General features: G+C 44.5%; 1 protein-coding gene across 1 annotated transcript in view; it reads right to left on the bottom strand.

Moving 5' to 3' along the window:
* CSMD2 (CUB and Sushi multiple domains 2) overlaps positions 1-13059 on the bottom strand; it is a 638485-nt gene that overhangs the window by 218058 nt on the left and 407368 nt on the right. Inside the window, exons 20-22 of the mRNA XM_049775147.1 lie at positions 9348-9563; positions 7718-7906; positions 1925-2094 (exon numbers count right to left, since the gene is read on the bottom strand). Coding sequence (XP_049631104.1) covers positions 1925-2094; positions 7718-7906; positions 9348-9563 — 575 coding nt within the window. The remainder of the gene's footprint in view (positions 1-1924; positions 2095-7717; positions 7907-9347; positions 9564-13059) is intronic.

Genomic DNA, 13059 nt, shown 5'->3' with positions numbered 1-13059 from the left:
GACCCTACTCCAGGGGCTTCTAGCAATCCAGATGCTCTTCTCCTTTTTGCAACATCACTTGATATGCTTCTATCAAGACCTGAAAGTAAGTTTTGCCTTAAAGATTTCTTTTGCTGCAGGATTGACAACAGCCCTTTGTACTGTCAAGCTTCCATCATGTCCATCAGCAGCATAGATGAAAGGACAGAAGAGATCACTCTGGGCCCACTGTCCCTGATAACATCCTCTGACTCTGCTGTGGATCATGGACAAAGGAAGAGAAGATCAAAGGGGTTGTATGAAGATATTCTGAGGAATATGTATTTGGGGATTTACAGGAGAAGTAAATTTGGGGATTACGAAGTCTCACTTATTGCTTACTTATGGAAGTACACACTTTTTTTCCATGTCTCAAAAGCTGAGGGATTGAAAAGAGAGTTTAAGAAGTTAGCAATAGGGTCCTAACCCCCTACTATTGTCATTTTCATTTTTTCATGTGAACTCAGTCCCAAATAGTTGCCTCAGAAGAAGTCCTCTTGATAATTAAATACAGGAAGGCATGTCTTCTAACACTGAATCACACAGATACATGTAACATACACAACACAACACATAACACACACAACACAGAAATGTACACATCACACACACTACAAGAACATTTGCCCCAGGTACCATCTGTGAATCAACAGCATAGTACACTCAGACTATCTAGACATATTTCTTAAGGATGGGGATTATTTAGTGTTTTATTTCTGCATAGCCTTGATTAGTGATCTCTGTCCTCGGGTTTCAACTTCAGTTTTCTATCTTCAGGGAAATAAAACTATATGAGAATAATCTATTTTTTGTTTGCCTAAAATAAAAATGGGCATGCTCTAATATTTACCTTATAATCTGTTTTGACAAGGTATCTTTTAGATAGAATCTTAAGCATAACTATTTGATTATACACAAATATACTAGGCACATGGTATGCAGCATCAAATCATCATACAAACACACACACAAAGTCACGTACAGTGTCTTAACAATGCCCCATCTATAGTTCTCTCTCTTTCTGTCATGTCACTTATTTTCTCTACCCCACACACATGCCTTTAATTTATTCTATTTAACCCACTAACACATAAAGTACTTCACTGTGACACACTGAAATATATAAATGGAACATGAGTCTACTGAAATATATACTCAAATGTATGTACATGCACAGATGCAGAGAACACACTAAGACAAGTATGCACACAAATTCACACCATCTATAAAGGTCCATACAAAAGTAGAAGTATCCACAAACATGGAATTAAGACACTAAGACAAGTATGCACACAAATTCACACCATCTATAAAGGTCCATACAAAAGTAGAAGTATCCACAAACATGGAATTATTAAAGTGCTTGCACATATACATACACACATTTGTGAGTATTACATTAGGCAGCTGGATGATGAACCTTCACCATGGAAAACCTAGTGCTCTGACCACTCATGCAGAATCAGGGTATCACTTATCATGCATTCCACACTCACTTGATTTGCAGAGAGAACTGTTAGCTTCTAAGCACTTACAAAGCCATATTCTAAGATACTTACAAGAATTTCTATCTTACTTTTATATTTTTTGGTCACACCTAGCAGTACTCAGGAATTACTCCTGGCTCTGTAGTCAGGGATCACTCCTGGAGGGCTCAGGAGATGATGTGGGGATAGAATCTAGGTGAGATTCATGTAAGATAGATGCCCTACCATCTATATTATTACTGTGGCCCAACACATTTATCTTTTAGGTTCTCTTTTTGCCCAATTGAGTAGAGATAGTACCTTGGGACTTGAAAGGAAGAACAAAGTTTGGGGCATTAGCACAGAGCTATGTGTGTTACTGTGTGCAGATCACCTTTGGAATGATGTCACATATATACCAAGGCATCTGTGGGTTTTACCTTGAGGACATCGCCTTCAGAGAGTTCAAACGCCCTTGCTTTAATCTGAATCCCCTTTCCCGGCTGCGTCTGGATGGAATAGATGCATTCATGGTTGTTATTGTAGTTCACAGGAAAGTTGGGGGACAGCAACGTGCCCTGCGTGCCCGTGACTGAATTCCCACACTCCGCTGGAAAGAGAATCACAATAATCACCAATTAACCCCCATCCACTACAGCCAGAACCAACTCAGCACTGGAGAATCTCACAATGATGGCAAGTTGTTCTTCCCTCTACCTAGCAAAATGCCCGGTTATATGTCCGCATGTTTCCTTGTCTATAAGGGCAATGGAGCCAAGTTTGCTTTTAATACCTGCCCACTTTCATGCTGTCTGCTTCTTTATCACACTTATTCTGTTTGTTTGCCTCCTGCTGCAGAAATAGAAACGAATCCACCCGGCACCCCTTACTTTCAGTGTTATGAAACAGCTACTCCCAACACCTGTTCAGAGAGTATCATAGCAACAGAAATGACCGAGCAGAATGGCACCAAAAGATGGAGGCAGCCAAGTGAGGACAGAGGAAGGCTTTCAGGAAGTACCAGAGAATGGCAAAGAAGAGAGGGGCTAGATTCAGTAACTACTGCTAGCCCCTATTAAACTTTACCAGTATTATTTCAGCTACTAGTCACAACAGTTCCCAGACATTTGGTTTGTTAAAGAACAAGAGCCTTGTCCTTAGCAATTGAGATCGTACCTGTTTCTCAATTTGTGAATAGGAGAGCGTAGAGAAGCCTTGCTCCTGAAATTTATCTTTCCCCCCACCCCCAGCCTGAATGAGGTTCCAGAAAAAGTTTTAGCATCAATCTAGTAAAACCTTGATTCATTCAACAGCTAATAATTGCATGCACTTCTTTCAAAAATCTGTCCTTCCTCTTTCAGAATTCATCATTATTTCTCCCATTATCTCCATAGCATTGTAGCAGCTATCACATTATACTTGACTTATTCATTCACCTTTCTATCTCTTCCACCTTATTGTGGATCCTTTAAAACTCAGTGTTGCTTCTATATCCCAACACCCACTCAGGGCCTTGGCAGGGGAGAACTATCAGCAAATGAGAAGGGAGGCAGCTCAACGATCAGGCATATGCTGCAGAAACCTGAAGTTGGCTCTCCAGGGTCTATAATAACTGTGAAATCACTCCCTGTGCTTCCCATACCAAAGTCTTCGCTGTGAGCGTACTCTGCTCGCTTGTTTCTTTTCTTTGTTCCCCACCCAAATTGTGAATTATAGAAGTGCAAGGGCTATGCTTAATGAATCTATGAATTTCTAAGGCTTAGCCCAGATCATCTGTAAAATAAATATTTGCCAAATGAATGAATGAATGGATATGGAGTACACTGACCTCTGGAGATATACAGTCCTAAAAATAATTAGGTTCTGGAAGAATGTAAATAGAAGTCCAGATGGCAGGCCCATTATTTGTCTGGACATATGGGGAGTTTGGATAATATTTTGAATTTTTGAGGCTGATGGCAGCAAGTCTGCTTTTAGTTCCTTTCCAAATCATCCCTCAATATCCCTATTTTAGGCACACTCACTGGTCAGAAGAAATCTAATTTCAAGCAATGAACCATGAATCAATAGGCCATGTATTTAACCTAATTACCCCAAACCAGAAATGTGTTCAGTGGAGCATGTGATGACACAGGGCATTCAGAACAGAACTCTTGTGGGTTTGTCATACCTGTGTGTGTCTTATATCTGGGGTAACTTCTTAGATCTTTGAAGTCAGTGATTACATCCCACTCCTAAGCTCTCATTTTTTTTTTCATGATTCCTACCATAGGCCCTTTAGAATTCAAGTATCTAAGATGTTTATGTAAGCCATCCCCAAGATTCCTATGTTAAGGTCCTAATCCTCTTTGTGATAATATTTAGGGGTGTGTGTGTGTGTGTGTGTGTGTGTGTGTGTGTGTGTGTGTGGTGTATACCTTCAGAAGTAATTAGGTTCGGATGAACTCATGAAGGTAGAGGTTACAAAGAATTCTCTTGGAAGTAGAGGAAAAAAGACCAGAACCCTCTGCTCTTCTTTGTAAGGACACAATATAAAGGATGCCATTGGCAGCTCATGGAGAGAGCCTTCTCCAGATGTCGAATATGCCAGCCCCTCGACCTTGGACTTCATAGCCTCCAGGACTATCAGAAATAAATGCTTATTGTTTGAGCCATCCAGTCTGTGGTATTTTTTTGTACAGCAATATGAATTGACCAAGACATCCATCAACTGTCTGAGGAGAAATCCAGTCTTGCAATACTTTAAACTCAGCCTGTTGGCAAGGCATCCAAATGTGTGTGATGGATGTGCTGAGCTGGAGCTTAAAATGAAAGTGTGGCGCACAGGCACCCTGGGGCCTGCTGATGATTTAGGTAGAGATGTTTCTAGAGTGTGTAAGTTTTCTGGGGGTCCTCACAGGAGGCTGATTTCTTGGGGAGGGGGTGCACATTTCTACATTAATTTCTCAGCCTGATATTGTAGACAGCTCTCTGAAGCCACTCTCTATCCCTAGGGCTCACAAACAACTCCTCATCCTGAAAGAGGCAAATGGTGTAGTGGGGTCGGTGTGGGCTTGGAGGTTAGATTTAATTGGTCAAATATATCAGCACCCCAGTCTATTCTAGACAGTTACAGCCTTCTTATATGACTATAGCAGGTGCATATATGAGATCTTATGATCAAATAGGCAGAATATGGGGAGGCCAAAATGGAGTAAACTCTCAGTAATGATATTCCTTTTCTTCCCTGTCTCTTCCAAGAGAGTATATATATGGCTTCCCTCTTGTCATCTGGATTCCTAGCTCTCTGAGTGCAGGGATTAATAGAAAGGCCAGGATTAATAGTAGGATTAATAGTAGGCCTCTGGCCTACTTCAGTAACTGACTCGGCTGCCTCGTATTCCTAGCATCCTCCCTGTTCCTAGAGCTTCTGACCTTGGGCTTCATTATGGGGTTGTGAACTTCTTTCCTAGGTTCTGGCACAGCAGATGCATGGGCCAATCTTTATTCCCATACCCAATACTTTTGTGAGAGAAACAGGACTGAGGACATCAAATGGGGCCAGTACTTGGCCAATCCCCAGGGCCTCATTTCCTGCCTGGGCTGATATCCTGGTGACCAGGGAGGATATAGGGGCAGGGGATAGAGGGTAGTGTTACTTGCTTCAAGTAGCCCAGGATAGACACACATGAAAACAGATGTTTAGGGAAACAAGCAAGAAAACAAGGAAAACATGATGCAGATCTGTTCCTGACTTTTGCCAGTATATTCAAGGGGGTTTTCTAAGGTCAGGGGTTCATTTTATCCTTCAAGGATGGGTGCCAAGGCAAGGCACTGTCCATCACCTAGAGCTCTTCCAAACAGTGTCCTATCTCCTGTTACAGACCCTTGTGGAGTTCAGGGCTATATTTCCCAAATCGAGTTTAGGGGCTTCTGAGGTCAAGGGCTATCCATCTTCTCAGCTGGGAACATTCCCACTAACACTGGTTGGGCTGAATCATCTAATTTACACCTCCAGTACATATAGCCCCTGGTACATACATCCCTGGCTGGGCATTCCCAGGGTACCTCCTGTCTGAGGCTCTGTGGCAGTGACAGTGGTAATTAGCGGTGATTATAATTGTGGTGCATTATTAATAACACACACAAAAAAGAAGACAAATATAATCATGAAAATATTGCAAGGTGTTATAGACAAACAGAAAATGGAATAATAAGTGAAAGTATGCTTTCAGTTAATGAAATCAAAGAAGCAGGAGTTTAAGATGTTTGTTCAGGGCTGGAGAAATAGTACAACAGGAAGGCATTTGCCTTGCACATGCTCTGACTCAGCTTCAACCCAAACACCACATGTGGTTTCCTGAGCCCCTTCCAGGAGTTATCTCTGAAAGCAGAGCCAGGAATAAGCTGTGAGGACTATTGTGTGTACCCCCACATACCCAAATAAAATGTCCATCTGTGGTGTAGAAGAATCCCATTCAAGAACAATGTGTCTCCAAACCACTCAGCTGAGAACAACAATTTCTAAAGGAAGAAAATGCTCTCTGAGAGACGCTGCTCTGATATGAGGGAAGGTGTGTGTGTGTGTGTGTGTGTGTGTGTGTGTGTGTGTGTGTGTGTGTGTGTGTATCTATCTGTCTGTCTGTCTGTCTGTCTGTCTAAATGTATACTCAGGTTGGGAATGGGGTGCTTTGGGGGTGATTACAGGATAAAGGATAAATTCTGGGGTTATTTAATAAATCCAGGATGAAATTCTGTATTTGCCTCACTGTGTTCCCTTTGCAATTGCAAGCAAGTATAGTGGTGACGATAAGTTTATCCATTAAAAAGACTAAATGGGATATTGGCAAAACGACGACACTTGCAGGGCACCTCATGGCTTATGTAAATTGTGTCATCTAATCCAGAATAAATCTAATTATCTCTGTTTTACAAATGAGGGATCTAAGGCTTGCAGGGCTTTGGGGCTTGCCCAACATCTAACAGCTGGAATGGGGCCTGGAAGAGACTTGCCTAGGTCCATGACCACAGAGCCCTGGCCCATCTTGCCAGCTGGGTTACGACCATCCTTCAGAGCCTGAGGATCTTTGGAGTAGTTTCAGGCAAGGCTGAACCCAGGGCCCTTTTTGCCAGTGTGGGGTAGTCCTGATTTCTTTGAGGCCCTGTAGTTGTTGGGCATGTTTTGACTCTAGCCTAAGTTGCAACAGGAGTGCATCATCATTCAGCCTGAACTGTGTCCTGATTTGAGGTGAGTGCTGAGCCCATTTACTTGGAAAGGACCTACAGCCAGTCAGGGTTCTACACTCAGGGTGAAGTTGCCTTTCTCCCTTCCCTCTAGCCTGGTGCTCCCAACTGACTTCCTTCTTCAAACTCTAACAGAGGCAGGCAGAGCATTGAGTGGGAGGAATCCTAATTCTGAGGCCAATAGCTCCCTCTCTAATGTCACATGGTTTGCAGCTGCTTCTCACTGGCCTCCCAGAAGCTTCCCCAGTGCCAAGGATCCTACTTCCCCCAAACTCCATGGCTCTGACTCCTATTCTCTGCAATTAGTGCCTTCATTCCCTCAGGTCACAGAGGGGTCTTTCCTGACTGCTCTTCCCTTCTAAGTGGACTTGCATTTCCGCTGTAGCCTTCTGCAGTGCTTGGCATACTACAAGTCCTTGTATTTAGGACATAACTCTCTTCCCCACCCACTCCACTCTCTCAGTCAGGACAGGAGACTTGTCCGTGGAAGCCTAGCTTGACTTCCTCTTTCTCCCCCTTGGCACCCCCACTACCTAGAGCTCTGCCCATGTTCCATGAATCTCCATGTGAACCGCCTTGCATCTCTCTCTCTCTGCCCCAGCTGCACAGATGATTTTGGAACTTCTCCAAGCCAGCTCCCCATAGGACTAGATTCCCCCAGACTGAGATCTTCCATGGGCAAAGGTGCCTCCAAGCTGTATGGCCCGGGTGGGAGGTAAGGGCAGGGATCCAAGTACACTGAGCACCATCTGTGGATCTACATTGCACACAGCTACATAATAGTCCTGGAGCAGGCACTGCTGTCCCGCACGGTTCAAAGAAGGCAATTGGGGTGGGAGGAAGTTAGGCCACCCCCTCATAGTCCCCACCACTGAGTGGATATGCTGAGCCTGATCCCACACTCAGGACTTCTGGATTCCTGGCCTGAGTGTGGGCCATTCCCTCATACCAATTGACTAAAGTTCAGCCCCCCCATTAGTGAAGCAAAATGAAAGCACGTGACCACCTACCAACACACCTTGGCAGAGGCGAGCTCCAGAGGCGCCGTCTGCCCCCCAGGCACGTGACTCGGGCGGTGCCCTCCAGACGGTACCCGGGGAAGCAGGAGAAGGTCAAGGTGTCGCCTACACCAAATTGCAAGCCCTTCCGGATGCTGTAGGCTGGGACCTCAGGCTCCTCACAGGGCTCCAAGTCATATTCTGGAAATACAGTAGGATCGAGTGTGAGGGGTGACATGGGAGAGGTGAGGAAAGTGACAACACACATGCCGGCATTCCAGGGAGCGAAGGGCCAGCAATCGGGACAGAGATGGAACATGTAGGCTCCTCCAGTCCACAAAAGGTAGAGGTAAGTAGAAACAGCATGAGAAAAAACATGTAGGTGGCACTGCAATGGATGAAGAGACGGTCTGGACTTTGAGGGGTCTGCACCCTTCACCTCTGCACTGATATTAAACTGCCAGCTAATAGATCATACAGCCTCTTCCTCTCCAGGAATAGAACCTGAGCAATCAGGGCCAGAGAGATAGAACAGTAGCAGGGTGTTTGCCTTGCATACAGCCAACCTAGGAGGGACCCATTTTGATTCCCTGCATCCCAGTCTGCCAGGGGTGATTTCGGAGTGCAGAGCTGGGAGTGACTCCTGAGCACTGCTGGGTGTGGCCCAAAAATCAATCAATCAATAAATAAATAAATAAAGTTTTCAAACAAAAGAATACGAGCAATTTAATCAGCCTGGTACTAGAGAGGTCAGATTGTGCAGGAAACTTAGACTGTAAAAAAAGAACCCCAACACTTTGCATGAAGTAGCATTGGTGGCACTGGTCATTGAAGCCAATACCCTGAAAAGTAGTATTTGTTGGCCAGAGACCTGCCAGGAACCCCCCCAGCAATGGCACATAAATGACAGTGGTTCTACCCCAAGGACATCTCTCTTCCAAGACATGGTCCCAGGCTCTGTGTGGGGAGAGGCAGGCTCTATGGCTGGGCATGTTCCCATGGCCGGGCTGGCTCAGGCATGTGGATTTTTTACAGAGCCAGCATGCAGTTGTGCCAGGCCATGTCCCTGAGGACAGACAGCTTGCCCATGCCAGAAAGAGCCTGTCAATGCTGCTCCTAGCAGAAAAGAATGGGACAAGAGAAATGTGGAAAATGAGACTTAGTACAAAAGGAAATGATGGACCCTCTTTTCTCCTTGGAGGATTCTGGGACTCTGAAATAAATACCCAACAGTACCAACCAATACTGATGAAACCATCACCAGGGACACTGGCAAACTCCCATGCTCATTTCCCACCCTCTTCTCCTTTCAAATGTTCAAATCCCTTGGTTATGAAAGCATGTAAGTGAAATTAAGAGAAGAATCTGGAATTATAAGGGCAAAAGTACTTGTAGGAGAACCCCTAGTTCAAGCACTTGGGCAGTTCAAGTTGAGCATGAATCTGAACCACATGCAGAAGTGGGGCTTTCCTGTACCCTTGCTCGCTCCTTCTCTGTTCATGGAAAGGACAGCGACCATGTCCTGCTGCCCCAGGAGGTGATTTCCAGAGATCGTATTGGGCCATTTTCTCTGCCAGGAAATTCAGAGGGAGAAACAGGAGGCTCATGACTTCTTTTCAGGGGCTGCTGCTGCATGCTTTACCTGAGAAGGTGATGTTGAATCCTTCATAGGACATGGAGAAGTCAGAGATGAAGCGGACTTGGGCAGTGAAGTTCCCATAGAGGCCAGCACTGATGGGGGCTGGCAGGCGTGAGCCCGTCAGCTGTCGCAGGGGTTGTGTAAAGCTGCCATTCTCAGTGATGAGGAGGTAGTCATGGCCACTCTCCAGGTGAAAGGTATGGAAGGTAAAGAACACACCTGCAAGAGACAGGAGGGTCATGGTGAGACTGTGTAGCAATGAGAGTATAGCAATGAGATGGGTCCTTAAATCCATCTTTCCAACTGGTAGGACTCTATCAACCTGCAGATTTCCACTGAGAAATACACATGGGAATACCAGAAGAGGAGTACTTGACTATACCATTGCCCACAGGAAGTGAGGGGATATTGAAAATTTACCTCAGTTTATGCAAATGCTTCATAATCTTTCACTTCCTCAAACATTCATCATCTCATTCATTATTCACTCTTTAAAAATTTATATATTTGTGAAGTGTTTCCTGGGGTTGAGATCCAGTGTGTGAAGTGAGAGGGGATACAGACAACTAAGAGGACTGGCACAGAGTGACCTCATTCACATAAATCTGAGTGTCATGGGGGGCTGGTGGGAACAGATGGGGAGAAGTTGGCAGCAGGAAGACAAGAGTATAAATGGACCTCACTAAAGAATGGACATTTGATTTGTGTGTAAAGGAAGTATGAAGGGATTAAGTAGCTGGGAGAGGGAAAAGTGTCTTTCAGTTGCTCTGTATTTGGACCCTACCAGCTGGAAGAAAGATAGAAAAACTCATTTCATCCTGTTGACACACCTATGATGTGGGTGTGGTTATTCTCAGATCCATTTTATAACTGAGGCAACTGAAGCACAAAGAGATGAAATATGCAGGTAGGGTTGAACTCTGAACTGATGATAGCTCTGTTCCTAATGCACATTACTGTGGCAAGAGCAGGTTGTCAAAGTAGCCAGGTGATGAGAAGGTAATGGGGGAGGCAATATCTTAGTCCCAAAGCAACCGTAGAACTAGTTCAGGTAGCAATTGTATGTAGGTAGGGGTATGTGTAGATGCCAACCACCCACAAGTATGTGTGCCCAGAGACTCTTGCACAACTTTCCAGGGCAAGCTCATGGGCATCCAGGAGTGCCAGGCTCACTTGTTATTCAAAGACCAAGAACCTGGGAGCTTGTTAGAAATGCTGAAGCTCAGCCAGCACAGCCAACCTTTGGAGTCGGAATCTGCATACTAACAAGATCCCTACCTGATTGATAGGCACATAAAAGTTTGAGAACTACTTCTCTAGATAATAACCGATATGTTGTTGATAAATGATGGTTGGATCCAAGCTCTAATGCTACAGCATTTTAGATGAGTTCGAATTGTTGCTTCTCAGTTGATAGATGCTAGTGATTCTAGGAGCTTTGGGATTCTACGGGTGGGGGAGGGGAAACAGTCCAGGAGAGGGTTTGATTATAGGGTTTGTTTGTGATTATTTGTTTGCCTGTAGATTATAAATGATCTGAGCCCAGATAACTGAGAGGCCTCTCTTTGCTCAGAAAAATACCCACCGAAACAAAACAAAATAAATTATATTCTAAGAACCTACTAAGTGCAGGGCCTTGGCTAAGGCTGAGAAAGACCCCCCTCAGTTTGGTGGAGTAACCCACCAGTAGCAAGTCCAGAGTGGGGGAAGATAGGAAAAGCATGTTTCTGGACCTCAAGAGTTGGGTAAGATTTCTATGATCATGACCCCATAAGGCAGGGGTGGCGAACAAGTTCAGCACAAAGAGCCAAAATTTTAAACTGTGAGAGTCAGAGAGCCACACCACGCATTGACCTGCCAAAACAGATAAACACTCACACAAAAGCATATAATTTTAACAATAATATATTAAACACATATTGCATTTTGCCATTTTGAGTGAGGGTAAAAATCTTGTTTGCCACCCCTGCCATAAGGAGAGAAATAAGCAAACATGAGAAGAAAAGCAAACTTGGAAACTCTCAAGCATGTGTACCCCCATGTGTCCCCTACTCCTGACTCATAAACACATATGCAAATGAGAAAACTAAACTTCTCAGGTACAAAGTTGGGAAAGGCAGGTGGAAGTACCATCCTTCTCTGTGTTGGAATGCTTATGGGTGAGGAGTCGGTCAGATACAGTAATAGAGGGAAGCCAAGTTGATTAAACATGATTTCTTCCACTCTATTCTGCTCCCAAGCAAATACAGACCCTCTGAAGGAGTAAACATTTGGCTGGGATTCTAAGGATGAGTAAACAGCAGAGATGAGTAAATCCAGCAGAGTCTCTTGGGTCTCCCAGCTATACTGATTGCTTTGGGTTCCTTTGACCATTGTGAGGAAATAAAGATATTGTCATGGAAATAGAAAGGCGCTATATTGGAGTGTGATTCTAGATTTGGTGTGGCAGATGTACAGACAAGCAATACTTCTGGGAGCCTTCCCAGAGGGATATCAGTGATATGCTGGAGTAGTACAAGCAGGACAGTTGGAAAGGCATAGGCTTTGAGGGGAGACAGAGCATGGTCATAAGCACATGACCACAGGGTCTGTGCTAATGTTATTCAGCACACCTGGTTTATGTTTCCTCCACTATAAAATGGGGGTGATCGCATCTCCTCCCAGGGACCTCTAATCCTCAGAGTGAGGAACTTTTCTGCAATTTCTACAGCACAAGGCACACGGTAACTGTTCTAGTTGCTGAGGCTATCTAATTCCCAGCAGCCTATTAGTTCCATGACATCACCCTTAGGCTCTCAGTTGAGAACTTTCTCTGGTGTCCAGAATTGGCTGCTCCCTTGGGTTTGTTGTAGGGCAAATGAAGCAATTCTGAACTTTACAGAGTTTTTGAATGTTCCCATTGTCCTTCTTGCTGCTGGGAAGCAGTCAGAGAGGGAGAAATGAGGTGGGTGCCATGTGTAACATGGAGTCCCAGTTGCCTGAGGTGCCCTTGTTGAGACTCTTCTCCTTCCTGGATCCATTCAGCTTGCTGCAGGTTTCCAAAGTAAACAAGCATTGGAAGAAAGTTGCAGAGATGGATTCCCTGTGGAGAAACCTGTGTATACAAAAATGGTTTTTCAACAAGTCCTTTCAACTTCAGGGCACACAGACATGGAAGCAACTCTTCTTCAACCTCACAAAGAAGGAGCGTCAAATGGGCCTGGCAGAGCCAAAGGACTTTAACTTCAAAGAAACAAGAGGAAATATTGGAGTCATAGGTCCTATGGCTTATTTTTCAGGCCACACGATGGATGAGCAGGAAAAGTCAATCTTGTGTACGGTGTCATCTAAATGCATACTGTATGCCTGGGATGTGCAGGAGGGCACTGCGATCTGGAGAAGTCCAGTCCAAAGATCTCGACTCTTGAATCTCACAACCCTCCCTCAGATGCACCTTGTATTCACTGTGGATGTGGAGGGAGTTGTCAAGATGTGGAATTGTTTGAATGAAGATGCTCTGGGTGTTATCAACATGCCTGACCCCTGTTTTTCCTTGGAAAGTTGTCTAACTGTGGAGGGCCCATTTCTGATGGTGAGCAGCATTAAAGGTGACATCTACACAATGACTGTGCCTGAGTTAAGGGAAGTTTCTAAGGTAAATGCATTTAAATGTAGTGTTGATTTTCTACACTTCTCTCCTGACAAGAAATGGCTATTTGCAAGTGGAACCCATCAA

Source organism: Suncus etruscus, chromosome 6 (assembly GCF_024139225.1).
Source record: "Suncus etruscus isolate mSunEtr1 chromosome 6, mSunEtr1.pri.cur, whole genome shotgun sequence".
NCBI classification, from domain to species: Eukaryota; Metazoa; Chordata; class Mammalia; order Eulipotyphla; family Soricidae; genus Suncus; species Suncus etruscus.
The sequence above is the reverse complement of the archived record's forward strand: the minus strand, read 5'-3'. Positions and strand labels throughout refer to the sequence as shown.